Below are 14,631 nucleotides of genomic sequence, written 5' to 3' on the forward strand. Positions count from 1 at the left end.
CTGGCTTTGTCCCTGCCTTGGAGACCTACTGAACCAGACAGGCTTCTAGGGGCTGAGTTAATTTCTGTGCAGGTGCCAGGGAGCCATGTGGCACTGCTGGTTGGTGCCCATTGTACATGGCAGGGCTCTAGGGCCACAGGCAGAGGCAGAGGCTCTTGGGTGAATAAATGGGCTCTAATGCCAATAACATGGGCCAAGATCTTACATAATGCATAGAGGAGGTATGGGGGCCTTGTATCCCCCCTGAGATTGGCCACTGTCGATGCTGCTGCCGCCGCTCACCGCCAACACCGTCTATGGGCGTCCCTACTCAGCCCATCCTCACCGCCAGTGTCACTGCGGCCGCCTGCAGACAGTCCCCACACGGCTCGCCTCACTGCCAATGTTGTTGTGGCCACCTGCGGGCGGTCCCTGCTTGCCGCTGACACCACTGCCGCTACCTGCGGGCGGTCACCAGGCCCACCCAGCCTCAGCAGGCACGAGTCATTCATGGCCAAGATCATGCTCATGGGGTTGCTACCAGGAAACAGCATTTTCTTTCCAGCAAGGGCTCCTGCTTCCCCAGCCTTGTCCAGCTGCCTGTTGGTGTGCTCTGGCTGGTAGACTGCCCCTGTGCCCCTTCCCAAGTCACAGTGCCTACAGGGGCTCTTGCCAGCTACTCATGTGCCTCCAGGCTGGGGCAGGATTTTCTGATCACTGGGCCTCGTTCTGATCCTGACCCTCTGTTGGTGCTGGGTGGTGCCTTCTCATTGGAGCACCCGGGTCTCACTGCCTCTCCTTTGCAGGTGGCTGGGGAGCAAAAGTACCACCCAGAATGCTTCAGTTGCCTCAACTGCCGGGCCTTCATTGGGGATGGTGATACCTATGCGCTCGTAGAGCGCTCCAAACTGTACTGGTATGTGAGAGCCTCTCCACTTGACATGGCCACCTTGGGCCATGTCCTGTATGAGACCTGGGAGTGGGAATACAAGTTAGCAGCCAGGACTCCAGGGTCAACAGTGCAAGCTGGCCAGTGGGTGGATCCATCCTGGTAGGGTGTACTTGGCCATGCTGTGTTCCCACGCTGTGAAGGGCCACCCTGCCTTCAGTACCCTGGGTTCCAGCAAAGCCCCCAGGGATACGGCTTGGAGTAGTACCAGTGCAGCCTGATAGCGCTCCTTGGCCCTTGACAGCAACAGGACAGAGGCCCCTGCAGCCCCCCCATGTCACCTGGTAATGGGGCTCTCAGCCTGTGTGTCTCAGATCTCCCCATCTGCTAATGGCTCTTGGTACATTTCCAGACAGCAAAGTGTAGTTTCCAAGTGCATAGTGGGGCGCCTGCTCCCCACCCCACCCCACCCCCCACCTGCCCTAGGAAGGACCCATGCCCCTGTGGGCCAGCCAGGGCTCTGGTTGGCCTGGGGCCAGCTATGAAGTAAATGGAGAACAAATTCCTTATGGCTTCTTTCTCCCTTCCCCCAACTGTGTCTCCATCTTACTTCCCCATGCCTCTCCCTGCTCTCTTGCTGTCCCTTTCTCCTTTTGCTCATCCCTCACTCCCATTACTTCTCTGATGCCTCCCTCCAAGTGGGCACTGTTATTACCAGATGGTGGTGACCCCAGTGATTGAGCAGATCCTGCCAGAGTCGCCAGGCTCCCGGATCCCACATACCGTCACACTGGTGTCCATCCCTGCCTGCACTGATGGGAAACGAGGCTTCTCTGTGTCCATTGACCAGCACTGCAACTCCCAGGGCTGTGGCACGGAGCACTCACACACTGTCCGGGTCCGAGAGTATGTACCTGTGGTGGGTGTGGCTGGGGGAGGGCAGTCCCCAGGGGTAGTGGGCACTGACCTGCCCTGGCTACAGTGGGAGGCCCTCTCTACTTGGGGATCCTGCTAACCTGAGCCCAGCTCTGCAGCACTGGGGGTGGACCTCCTGCCTCTGCACAAAGCTTGGTCTCTTATGAGCAACAGTGAGCTCCCTGTCATGGGGACTTCATGTGATGGACCCATTTCCTGAAGAGTCACGGGCCAATTGAGAACCCTGAGGAATCCCCCCTCACTACTGAGAGCAAAGAGGAATCTGTCTGCTGTTGAGAGGCTTGAGGACTGTTGCTGTGAGGGGGGGTGGCCCCAGCATCCTCTCCATGCTGCTTGGCTACCAGGGTTTTTGGTTACTGAACCTACTGCCTGGGGGCAGCCTGAGCCCTTAGGACACCTTATTCAGATATCAGGGCAGGTGAGGGGGCACTGCTGGGCAGGGCCCAAGCCTCTGTTATTTAGGTGGGTGGTGGGACAGGGCACTGGGCTGCTGCTTCCTCAGTGGGGGCTGTTTGGTGGGGACACTGGAGAACCTTGTTGTGAAGCTGTGTGAATCAGTGTCACTTGTGCATGGGGCCAGCAGGTTCTAACAGCCCTGTATGTCCTCTGCACCCAGAGTGGATCCCGACTGCATCAGCCCTGACATGAAAAACTCCATCCACATTGGGGACCGGATCCTGGAGATTAATGGCACCCCCATCCGGCATGTTCCACTGGATGAGGTACTTGACCCCCTACCCTGTACAACCAGGGCAGGGCACAGCTACAGGGTTCTGGGGTGGATGCTGCTGCTTGATGATGTAAACCTGTCTCCTTTGTGCCTTGCAGATAGACTTGCTGATCCAGGAAACCAGCCGCCTCCTCCAGCTGACTATAGAACATGACCCCCATGAAGCCATAGCCCGAGAGTCTGTGCTGGAAAGCAGCTCCCTCTCTGACCTGCACAGCCCCCTGCGCTCTCCTGCCCGCACACCCTGTGGGGAGGCCAGCGCCGTATGCCACAGGACAGTCATGTAAGGACAGAGTTCACTAGCATCCCCCACATCCACACCTGCTGAAGAGGAGGGGAGGGGTGAGGTAGGGGTGAGAGCCCATGTTGGGAAGGGGGTCCCTCCCCAGGCTGAGGACTCTCAGTGGTGCATGGTGCTCTGCCCTGCTGACTTTTCCTGTATTCATGTGGCAGGAGGAGCTGCAGCATCGACAAATCCCCATGCTCTAGCTCCATGGGCTCCCCTGCTTCCCAGCGCAAGGATATTAGCCGTTCTGAGTCGCTGCGCATCGTCTCCCGTACCCATCGCATTTTCCGGCCCTCAGACCTGATCCATGGCGAGGTGCTGGGAAAAGGCTGCTTCGGACAGGCTATCAAGGTATTGCCATGCCCTGCACAGTCCTTCACAGTCATCTCCTTGCCCAGGAAGTCCACAGCTCTGGGGAAGGATCTTATGCCTCCATGAACCAGCAGACACGTTAGTCCTCTTCCTATCTCTCTCACATGGGGCAGGAACTTCATTCCTCAGAGACACCTCCCCTCCCTGCACCAGCTGACCCCAAGAAGGCAGGGATGATCCCCCTCAGGCCCCCTCAAAGCCTCTTCTACCCTAGGACTGACCAAGGCCCTGGCTTGTCACTACAGATCCATCTGCCCTACAAACTTTAACATCCCAAGTATAATGGTTGCTTCTGTCTCACTGAGGGTGGGATCTGCCAGGTACTGCCCCTGCCCAGCTTGTGCTACACAGAGCATCAGGTTGGACTTGCTCTGAAGCTTAGAGGAGCTCAAGGCAGCAAGGAGCCTTTTGTGTGTGGCTGCCACCCCAACTCCTGCCCCCTCCCCCAGGTGACACACCGGGAGACAGGAGAGGTGATGGTCATGAAGGAGCTGATCCGCTTTGATGAGGAAACTCAGAGGGCATTCCTCAAGGAGGTAAGTTGGCTCTGCTCACTGTCACTGTGATGGCTGCACTGGGGAGTTGTAGGGCCCTGGTCTGCCTCTAGCCACTCCTGCCCAAGGCCTTCCCTAATATCTGTGTCTTCCCAAACACCATGTTATCCCTGTAACTGATCCTGGCCCAGCACAGATGCTGCCCCTCACTTCTTCAACAAGGGGCCCCAGCCTCATGGGAGCTGGGCAGGCTTCCTAGCATGTGGATGCAGCTCTGGGTCCATGGCACTTATATGGGTTCCTGGCAGTATTGCAGTGAGATACGCAGGGTCTGGTTCTCAGCAGGGCAGGGCACTGATGTGCTATTCACTGACAACCCCATTTCAGTTACAAACAGGGAGTCAGCACTACTGCTGCTCTTGGGGCTCTACAGAGATTGGTTCATGGCCCAAGGGAAGGAACATGTTTTGCAGTGCCCTGGAAGGAGACAAAATCTTTGCTGGTTAAGTTGGCAGATAATCCAGGGCAAGGGGAAATGGAAATGTTGGAGGGTACAGGGCAGAATGATCCAGATCACTTGGTTAACTGGGAGTAGACACACAGTGTATGCTACCCTTTGATCAAGTGTACAGGTCTCCATCTGGAAACAAAGATCACAGGCCACACTCACAGGAGGAGCATCTGTCTTGGGAGGCTATGACTGAAGAAAACTGAGGGGTTCTGGTGGATAATCAGCTGTACACAAGCTCCTATTGCAGTGCTGTGGCCAAAAGGCGTGGTGCAAGCCTTGGGTGAATGTACAAAGAGGACACTGGGTAGGAGCAGAGAGGTGCTGTTACCTCTGTGTGGTCACTGGTGGAACTATGACTCCAATACCATGTCCAGTACATGTGCCCAGAATTTCAGCATGTGGATAAACTGGAGTCAAGACAAGGGTCTGAAGGGTTGGAAGCCATGTTGTGGAAGATTCTCAGAGCTCAACATCTTTTGCTTCTTAGAAAAGGCTAAGGAGGGACTTCATCCTTGTCTCTAAGTGGAATCTGATGATCAAGGTCTTTTAAGTCCAGTGGACAAGGGTATAGCACAGGGGTGAGCAAAATATGGCATGCGGGCTGCATCCAACCCACCGGGCCATTTTATATAGCCCTTGGAGCCCCTAAAAAGATTTAGAAAGTTAATATTTATCTGCCTCTGGCTGCCTGTCAAAGATGACAGGAGCCAGGGGCAGTAGGACCCAGGGGGAGCCACAGCAGAACCCTGCCCAGCCCCACCTCTGCCCTCGCCCTCCACCCCCAGCTGAAAGTCCTTGCCTAGCAGAGGCTTCTGGCCTGGGACTGTGGGGCTGTTGGTGCCTCCCTGCATCGGAGCAGGAAATTCATGTAAGTGGGGGAGGGGAGGGGAGGTGAAGCAGGGGAGGACCGTGGGTGATTGCCTCAGTCCTCAGGGCTGGGCTGGCTCCTGCTGAGTCCAGCGGTCTGGCCATGCAGCCAGGAGCCAAGTGGTGCACAGCAGCCTGTGGGCAGGAAGGCAAGTAAGGAAAGCAGCAGTGGGAGTTGAAGGGGAAGTAGAAGTGAGCAGGTTTGTGGGACCCAGAGTGGGGCGGCAGGAGCGTGGGGCGTGAGCTGGCAGGGGTCTATGGATCTGGGCTGGGCTGTACTAGAAGGGAGAGAAGGGAGCTGGCCCAGCTCCATAGAGCCCCTGCCAGCTGGGACCCCACACTCCTGCTGCCCCAGTCTGGACCCTGCCAGCACTGGCCCTGGGACACCAGCATGGGCCTTGCACTCCTGCCCAGCTGTTGCTGGCTCCTGTGTGCACTCGCTTCCAAATCCCCCCCACTAACCCCATGCCCTGAACCCACGTGCCCTGGGCTCCCCCATCTGGGCTGAGCAGCAGCAGCATGGGACAAACTGCTGCTCAGCATGGGGGGGAAAGCGGCTCCTCCCTCAGCCGGTGCTTGCTGATGCAGCTGCTTGGAGCCCATGCGGCGCTGTCCTGCATCTCCACGCAGGCTCTGAGCAGCTGCACCAGGAAGTACTGGCAGCGGGAGAAGGAGGGGCCGCTTTTCCCCCACGTTGAGCAACAGTTTGTCCCACACTGCCACTGCTGCTCAACCTGGGCCCCAGTAATGGCTTTGGGCTCACCCATCAGGGCTGAGCAGCGGCAGCAGTGCAGGGAAAAGTGGTCCCTTTCCCTCGCCAACATCAGGCTGTTTTTGCTTCAGCCACCCGGACCGCCACCAGGGAACTCCCCTTTGGCTCTTCCTCATTGTCTCTGATCTCACACCGGGCATCCCAGAGTCAGCAGTGAAGGAGCTGCCGGGCAGACCAGCGTGGTACAGGTTCCAGGTGGCCACAGCAAAAGCTGCCTGGTGGCGGCAAGGGAGTGGGGCCACTTTCCCCCATGCCAAGCATAAGTTTCTGCCCAGCTGCTGCTGCTGCTGCTGCTCAACCCCAATGAGCAAGCCCAGAGCTGGCGCAGGGGTGCGCAGGTTCATGGCTGCACACACTGGTCCCTGCCGCTACCGCTGCATGCCCAGGGGTGACAGGAGATGCCATAGCCAGGCAGTGCAGAGTGGGCATGGGGCGAACTGGGGCTTTGTGCTGCTGGCGGTGGCAGGGAGATGCTGCAGGGGACTTGGATTCTGGGCTGTTGCAGAGTGGGGGTGGGTGCTGACTGGCTTAAGGAGATGCACTTAGGGGCTCCTGTGCACACCCTCAAACCCTTCCCACAGCCACATCCAACCCCACACACAATCACACACCCCATAAATACCATATCCCCCCTCACACACATCCCCACACCCACCCACCCACCCACACAGCTCCTCACAAACCCCACACCCACTCACCCGTACCCCCCAGTACCCCTGCACACCCCACACACTATACAAGAGTAAGACTGCATTTTGAGCTATTTTTCAATTACTTCTACATATACAGCATGAACACACACAAATCAGGACTTTTTTTTAATTAAATTAAAATATATTATTATGGGTGTTTGATTTTTATTTTAGTATATAATTTGTGTTTTTTTTCCGTTCTAAGATGACAAACCCTCTTCCCCAAAGGAGTACTTCCAGGGGCAAGGGGAGGGACTTCTGGTGGCAAAGGTCAGAGGTTAGGGACGGGACTTCTGGTCCCAAGATGGTGACCAGGGGGCAGGGCACCTGTCAAGGCGTGGGACTACACATGTACCCTTGACAGCTTGCTAAAACTCAGTAAGTGGCCTTCCACCTGAAATAATTGCCCACCCCTGGTATTGCACCATCCAGTGGATCAGATTCAGAACAGATGTAAAGTGCAAGGGGGTTAAGAGTGAGTACAGGTAACCACTGGGAATGCTTACCAAGGGTGGTGGTGAGTACTCTGTCATGAGCAGTTTTTGAACCAGAGCTCGAGGTGTTTCTGAGGGACCCTTTGTGGAGCAGATAGGGGTCAGCTCAGGGCAGCACTGGAGCCTGCTCTCAGGTAGATGGCCAATTGATGGCAGTAGCTCCTGCTGGCCTTTGAGAATGAATGAAGGAAAATGCTGCTTTGGGTCCTGCAGGTAAAGGTGATGCGGTGCCTAGAGCACCCCAATGTGCTGAAGTTCATTGGAGTGCTGTACAAGGACAAGAGGTTGAATTTCATCACAGAATACATCAAAGGAGGGACCCTACGAGGCATCATCAAGAGCATGGTGAGTGGTGGGCTGCCCAGGCTGGAGCCCCTTCATGCCAGCCTGTCACTTAACGGGCTTGAGGCATAAGCCTTGAGCAGGGTAATTTTGATTCCCAATGGACCATGTATGACTGGGTGGGAAGGGTGGCTGACACTGCCAAGTGGATTGGGCTGTGTGCATTTTCCATGGGGCCTGGGACTCTCTGGGTGCAGCACTGTCAAAGCTACTGCCCCTGGATCTGCTGCTCATGCACAGAGTCTGTGGGATACTGTCCCTAAAAAGATGTAGACAAACACTTACACACAGGCAGTGGCTGTGACCCATGGCCAAGGGGCTTCAGGGGGGCAGGGCAGGATGGGAGTCAATCCCCCCTTCCTTTCCTTCTCACTGATGCACTTTTCTGTCTGCAGGAGAGCCAGTACCCATGGAGCCAGCGTGTTAGCTTTGCCAAGGACATTGCAGCTGGGATGGTGAGTGTTGGGCTCAGCAGCAGGGTTGTCAAGTGAGCAGTCAGCTGAGGCTGCTGTGAAAGGGTTTGCTCCACACATATGTACATAGCTCCTTCCAGAAGGACACGGGGAAAGTACATGCAAATATACAAGGGAGGAGGATGCATACTGGAGTGTCGTAGGGTGCTCTGGGCCAGTGTACACCTAGGGAGGCTTTGGGTGAGGAAGGGCATTGTGTGCATGCAAGCAAGGGGCTTTAGGTGAATCCAGGGGTGCTGCTGCTTTTACACAGTGGGGAGCACTGGGCCGGTGGGGCATTGCTGTGTGTGCACATGGGAGGCTTTGTGTGAATGTACATGAAAGCCTTGCAATGCTTGTACATGTAGGGTGGGGAGCATTGCTGTGGGCAGGCTTTATATTACTGAATGTACATACCACTCCCATGACACCAATAGCTGTGAGCAGGTGCCTCTCTGACTTTGGTCTTTACCATCTGTAGGCCTACCTACACGCAATGAACATTATCCATCGTGACCTCAACTCTCACAACTGCCTTGTGCGGGAGGTAAGTGTCACTCTCCTCCCTGTCCCTGCTTATATCAGCATAGGGCCCTCAGTTGTGGTCTGGGAGCAGAGGGGCTGCCAGCCGTCATGGCTGACATGGCTCAGCATGGTGTCCATCAGAGACTTCTCCCAGCCTGGGCACTACACAGCTGTCTCACCACAGCATGCCCTGAGCAGCTACTATCTCAGCATTTTCCTCTGACTAGTCTCCCTGCTAGCCCAGCCTGTGTCTCTCGCACCCAGAACAAGAGTGTGGTGGTGGCTGATTTCGGGCTATCCAGGCTCATGGTAGATGAGAAGAACCCACCGGACCAGCTCAAGAGCCTAAAGAAACCCGACCGGAAGAAGCGCTACACAGTGGTAGGGAACCCCTACTGGATGGCCCCAGAGATGATCAATGGTGAGTGGAGTGGAGTGGGTGGGACCCTGGGACATCCAGTGAAGTCAGCAAAAATTAGTTTGTCTTGCACCAGGAGAGGAGGAGCCAGGGGCACCTTTGGGCTTTTCTACATGGGCACTGTTTATGCCCCATTGGCCTGTGCCTGCTGACATGCTCCCAATCCAGAAGCACATTGCTGAGGCCCTGTGGAGTATGTTTCAGGCCTCTGGAGGCTGAGGGCTCAAGAGCAGGTAGAAAGACAAGCCTGGCGTGGCTTTTTTGATGTGGTTATGGTATGGTGTGTGTCAGTGGGCAGGGCCATCCTGGGTGGGGGTGGGGGAGGTGGGGGAGAAGCGCTAATCGAGACAACTGCCCTGGGACCTGCGCTTTGGGGCCCTGCAGAGCTGGGCAGAGCAGCGATGGCGTGGAGCACCCCCACCCAATGCCGCCACCACTGATGGCAGCAGCAGCCTCTTCAGGTCCAGGGCCCGTGGGATCGGAGCAGGGGCAGGGTCCTGCATGGGCTGATTTGTCCTGGGCTCTGCACCCTGCTCAGCTCAGCTCTGTTGATGGGTCCAGGTGGGTGGGCTGTGTGCACACTGGCTTGAGCTTCTGCCCTCGTGCTAGGACCCATTGCTTTGATGGTATAGATAAGGCCTCAGAGGTCTGGCTATTCTGGGATGATTTCCCTGATCAGGGATCCTGTCATATGCACACACAGAGGAGCAGCACCAAGTACCCTGTAGCAGAGGTCTGGGTATGAGATGGGAGGAGGCAGACCAGGGTGTGGTGGGTATAGAGGCAGGATGCTCTGACCTTCCTTTTCTCCCCACAGGCAGAAGCTATGATGAGAAGGTGGACATCTTTTCTTTTGGCATCCTCCTGTGTGAGGTAAGTGCCCTCCCCAGGGCTCAGTGTTATGTGAATGTGCACACATCTCCTCTACCCTCTGCTCTCCCCTTTTGCCAGGGTCTCAAGAATCCAGCTCGCCTGGGGGATGCTCCTGCTTGGGAGCCCAGTGGCTGAAATGCTACAACACCATAGGTCTCCTTGCTCTGATCCTAACCCCTGTGCTCCTGCTCCCTCCCAGATCATCGGCCGAGTCAGCGCTGACCCTGACTACCTGCCCCGGACCATGGACTTTGGTCTCAATGTACGAGGGTTCTTGGACCGGTACTGGCCCCCTACCTGTCCACCCAGCTTCTTCCCCATCGCTGTGCGCTGCTGTGACCTGGATCCTGAGAAGAGGTGAGCAGTAGACACTGAACTGCCTTGCAGGAGGACAGGCCTCAGGCAGGGAAGGCAAGGAGCTGAGATCTGTTTCTGGTCCCTGAAGGGGAACATTCTTCCCACTGGGAACACAGGAGAGGCTGGGCTGTGGGATCTCTAGCCCCAGAGTGGGTAAGGGAGGGTCTGATGTGGGTGTCCAGGGTACTTTCACTAGGTTGCGAAGATCCCTGGTTGTGCTTAGGGTGCTGCAGCCTGACTGTGGGTAAAATCTGACCTCATGGGGTGTGGAGAGGCATGTGAGGTCAGGTCATGCTGAGCTGGGGGTGGGATCTGTCCTCTTGGGCTGTGAGGCAGGGTGTGATGTCAGGCTGAGCTGTAACTTGACCTCTGACCTTACAGACAGTAAGGCAGTGTGACTCCAAGGTGGGGTCTGACATGCTCCCCCATGCTGGACTGTAGCAACCTATGTCTCTCCCCACCCAGGCCCTCCTTCAGCAAACTGGAGCAATGGCTGGAGACACTGCACATGCACCTGGAGATCCGCCTGCCATTGAGCTCACAGCTGGAGCAGCTGGAAAGGGCCTTCTGGGAGTTACACCGGCGAGGCGAGGGTGGGCTGCCAATGCACCCTGAGGTCCCTGACTGAGCACTGGGCAGGTGCTCATGTAAATAGTTCACACCAAGCCCCGGCACAGGAAGGGGTGCTCACTACATGCTCCCACAGTGCCCAGAGCCTTGCACTCCCAGTGCATGGTGAATACAGCCATGGAGGACAAGTGCTACATCCTGCCCAGCATCCGCTGCCCCATGGCAAAATCTCTGGGGTACCTCGGGGGTCAGCAGATGGCCAAGCCCTCCCCTATCTGCTAGGGCAGTTTTGTTGCTTCCCTTCCCATGCTAACAATTGGCCCCTGGGGGAGCTGGCTCTCCCTGCTTCCTCACCCGTTGAGCGCTTCCTCCAGTACCGTGCCCCCCTGCTGGGACCCCATCACAGTTCCAAGCTCCTTGCCCTTGGAGGGGAGCTGCTTGAGCTTCATAGAGCCACCCACAGCCTGCGGACAGCCCTAGCTGTAAATAGTCCCTGTGCATAACCCTTCCCCACACTGTACCCTGTGCTCCGCATGCTGGGAGTGAAGTAGCAGTCATGCTGCCCATACCACAGGACCTGCAGGAGCTAGGGCACTGCCTGCAGCCCCCTCTGCCACTTGCTTTGTGACCGCACAAGCCACCCACCTGCATCCTTTGCACGTTCCACAAAGCTCAAGGAGGGGGATGTGCTCCCCCTCTGGGCAGAGCCCCAGCATCTGTCACTAGGGGGTGCTGGTCCTGGCTCTGTGCCTGCTGGGAGCCGCATGGGTTCCCCTTGTACAGACCCTCATCCTATTGAAGTGGTGCCTTGGGTTTATGTGAACTTGCACTGCAAAACAAAAGGGTTCTCTCATTGTCAGTGTGGGGTGGTCCATGTTGATGAGTGCTGTGCAGACTTGTGCAGGGAGGTTGTAATGGGGACCATGGGCCTGTCTGGGTGGGGAGGGGAGTGCATGTCACAGGGCACATCTGAGTGTGTCTGATGGTGCAAGGCAGTGCAATGTCTGTCACAGCATCAGTGCCAGTCTCTTGGGGGGAGCAGGGGGAGGGGTGAGAGAGAGAGATGGTGGGTTTTTAATGGTGCTTGTCTGCATATGTGATGGTGTTTGTCTGTCTTTTTCTCTGAGCCTGTGAGTTCTTATGTGTGTCCCTGTCCTTCATGATGGTATGTGTCAATGCATGTGAGATCCCAGGCATTTGTCCTCCTGGGCTGTGTCCATTCATCCTAGTGGATGACTGTCCCAGTGCCCCTCACCTCCCCGCCCCCACCCCCTCCACCTTGGTGATAGGGACACACTACCTCTCTTTTTGAGCCCTTTAAGGGTCCCTGTGTTCATCCCTTCTTGCCCACTCCTCCTTCAGGTTCATAGCAGCCCCTGTTCAGGACAGATGCCTAGGCCTGTCTTCAGTTCCATTCAGCTCCACTTTGGCCTGAGCCCAGCCCGCGCATCCCAGGCAGGGATGTTGGCCCTCCAGGAGATGGCACTGCAGAGCAATGAGTGCTCCCCTGTGTGGGCTCCAGGCTTCCTGGGTCTGATCCTGAGACTGCCACGGCAGGATGCTACCTCTGGCATGGGCCCTTGCTCCTGAAATGCCTGATCAGTGGCACTGGGCAAGAGTGTGCATCTCAGGACAAGTGTAGGGGGTCATTGTGTGTGCAAGTCACACATGCCTGGTGTGTTGATGTCTGGGGGTGCGTGTGAGAGAGAGCACGGTTCCCTGCCCCTGCACACGTTCTGGGCTGGCACGGGTGTGTCTCGTTCCTGGGGTTGAAGCTGCATTTCTCTGTGGGTGTCTCTTGCAGGCCACAGGGCTTCTGCTTCCTGCACATGTTTATGTGCCTGCTAGCACACGTCCCATTGCAGTCTGCCTGTATGTATGTGTGGGTATAATTTTGCCCCCCTCCCCCTGCCCAAGTCTGTCCTGTTGTAAATCCAGACCTCTGGGTTTACTGAACCAAGAGAAGGGGTGTGGGAACGCACTGCTTTCATTTTTTTCCCCGTGGACTACAAAGGCTCTGTCAGGTGACCATTGACCCGGGTGTGTTACTGCCTGTGCCCGGTGCTGGTGTGCAGGGGTCTCTATGGGCGAGCACTGGCAGAGGGGTTCTGGTCTGGAGGGGTGTGTTCCCAGTCACCCCCGCTTTGCTGTTTTTGCAGTGTGGTGCTTTTCATGCTACTTTTATTCAGGTTAATTTTCTGTAATATGTTTAAAGAAAAGAGTTTGTATTATTTTTTCATACGGTTGCCATGGCAATTTGGAGTTTGCCATTTGTCACTCTGCCTCAGTTCTGCTTACAGGAAGTATTAAAACTGTGAAGCATCTTTGCGCACTTTGACCTGGAAGTAAAAACTGATGACCTCTCTGGAGGCGGGAAGGAGAACTCAGACTGTGATGTAACTGAAATCATGACTCAATAAATCCAGTCCTTCCCCACTCCAGCTCCTTGTGGCCTGTTTGGGAGGCACTTACCCAACACAGCTGGACACTATCACCTCATGTGTACTGTTAAGCAGCATCAGTTTTCATAATGTCCCATTTCCATGTCCAGGAGTCACAGGCAGGAGGGTCTGGCCCCCTTGGAAATACCTGGTATGGTATAAACTATTCAAGGGAGCCCTCATTCCTGCTAGCAAGGCAAAAAGAGACTTTTTCTCCTTCAAAGAGCTTAAAACACACACATGGGATGCAACAGGGATACAGAGAGAGAAGATGAACTGAGAAACAATCCCCTGACTCGCAGGCCAAAGTGCTGACCAAGTCCATAAAGTGAATGCCCTGAGCTTACAGCAGAGTCTCTACATGTCCACATAGTGTTTGTGCCACACCTAAATTAGGCAAGGTCCTGCAGACAAAATAGTGTGTGATCTTCTCATTAATACACATACAGAAACGGGTTAAACAGATTTTACACAGACACCCTGTAGCCTGGCATTTCCTTTTGAGTGCTTTCTTTGCAGACTTCCTGTTTATTCAACCAAACAGTTTTGGCAGTAATGATCATGACAGGAAGAACTCCCAGGCCCTCTATATGTGCAGGTGAAGGTGCGATTGGATCTAATGTATGATCCAGTCACACCTCCTTTGCTGCCACACATGCATGGCAGGAAGTGTGACTGTGGGATTGTGCATTAGATCCAAGCACACCTTATTGCCAGTGTAGGGGGAGCCTGACCCTGGGCTACCCCTGCCTCGGCAAGAAGCAGGCTTCCACGGCTCAGTAAAAGGGGCCATGCCCAGCTGAGACCAAGAGTCCTGCAACTAATGGGGCTCCCGGTCCCGGCTGCAGCTCGCGAGCAGCAGAGACCGAGAGTCCCCACAATTGACAGAGCAGCTGGGCCCTAGAGTCTCATTACTGACAGGAGTCCCAGCTAAACCTCAAGCACAATCAGGAGACAAGTGCAGGGTCTGAGTCCCGGCTGGGCATGTGTCACAGCTGGGACTGACAGCCCTGTGTGGGCTCGGTTTTCACTCACCCCAGAGCAGCTGAGATCCCCAGGGCCTGGGGGTTTTATGTAGGGCATGGTGCACTGAAAGGGCTCCTAGCCACAGGAGAGAGACTGCTGCATGTACAAATTGAAGCTCGAAAGCAACCAGCTATAAATGTTAGAACACATTTTCATGGTCTAACTTTATAGCTAGTTGGAGTTTTTAATTGTGATAGCTACTTTCCATGAGTAGATGGTCTTAATGTAATTGCACAGCTAACTAGTTAATTGCATGGTACCTGTAACGTGTAGAGGGGGGCCAGACCCACAACAAGAGGGGCACCAATTTGTAAGGTGCTGCATGTACTGTCCCTACTGCAAAGAGGTTACGGTCCACACAGACGGGATGAGACAGGGATATGGAGAGATAAAATGAGTTGCTTACAGCAGACTCCGGAGTGGAGTTACATTTCCATGATTCCCTGGCCAAAGTGCTGGCCACTGGACTACATTTCTAATTCAAAAGGATCCTCTACCAGTTGCTCAGGGTGTATCCTGGAGTCAGCAGGGACCAAACAGGGCTGACAGGCCCAGGCCTGTTGTTGGAAGTGAAACTACCGAAGTGCTAAGCACAAAGCTTGGGA

The 14,631-nt window shown here is 55.5% G+C and overlaps 1 protein-coding gene across 3 annotated transcripts in view; it reads left to right on the forward strand.

The window, feature by feature from the left end:
- LIMK1 (LIM domain kinase 1) overlaps nt 1-13,588 on the forward strand; it is a 35,808-nt gene extending 22,220 nt beyond the window's left edge. The window contains exons 4-16 of one of the 3 annotated variants that reach the window (XM_090025456.1): nt 786-895; nt 1,568-1,774; nt 2,421-2,526; nt 2,633-2,817; nt 2,988-3,171; nt 3,642-3,728; nt 7,236-7,367; nt 7,760-7,819; nt 8,298-8,363; nt 8,606-8,762; nt 9,577-9,632; nt 9,832-9,989; nt 10,455-13,588. In XM_090025456.1, coding sequence (XP_089881582.1) covers nt 786-895; nt 1,568-1,774; nt 2,421-2,526; nt 2,633-2,817; nt 2,988-3,171; nt 3,642-3,728; nt 7,236-7,367; nt 7,760-7,819; nt 8,298-8,363; nt 8,606-8,762; nt 9,577-9,632; nt 9,832-9,989; nt 10,455-10,617 — 1,671 coding nt within the window. In that variant the 3' untranslated portion in view covers nt 10,618-13,588. The remainder of the gene's footprint in view (nt 1-785; nt 896-1,567; nt 1,775-2,420; nt 2,527-2,632; nt 2,818-2,987; nt 3,172-3,641; nt 3,729-7,235; nt 7,368-7,759; nt 7,820-8,297; nt 8,364-8,605; nt 8,763-9,576; nt 9,633-9,831; nt 9,990-10,454) is intronic. The other 2 variants (XM_090025457.1, XM_090025458.1) reach the window with 2 other exon arrangements.
- The last annotated feature ends 1,043 nt before the right edge of the window (nt 13,589-14,631 follow it).

Source organism: Crocodylus siamensis, chromosome 13 (assembly GCF_052110815.1).
Source record: "Crocodylus siamensis isolate JL-2025a chromosome 13, ASM5211081v1, whole genome shotgun sequence".
NCBI lineage: Eukaryota > Metazoa > Chordata > Crocodylia > Crocodylidae > Crocodylus > Crocodylus siamensis.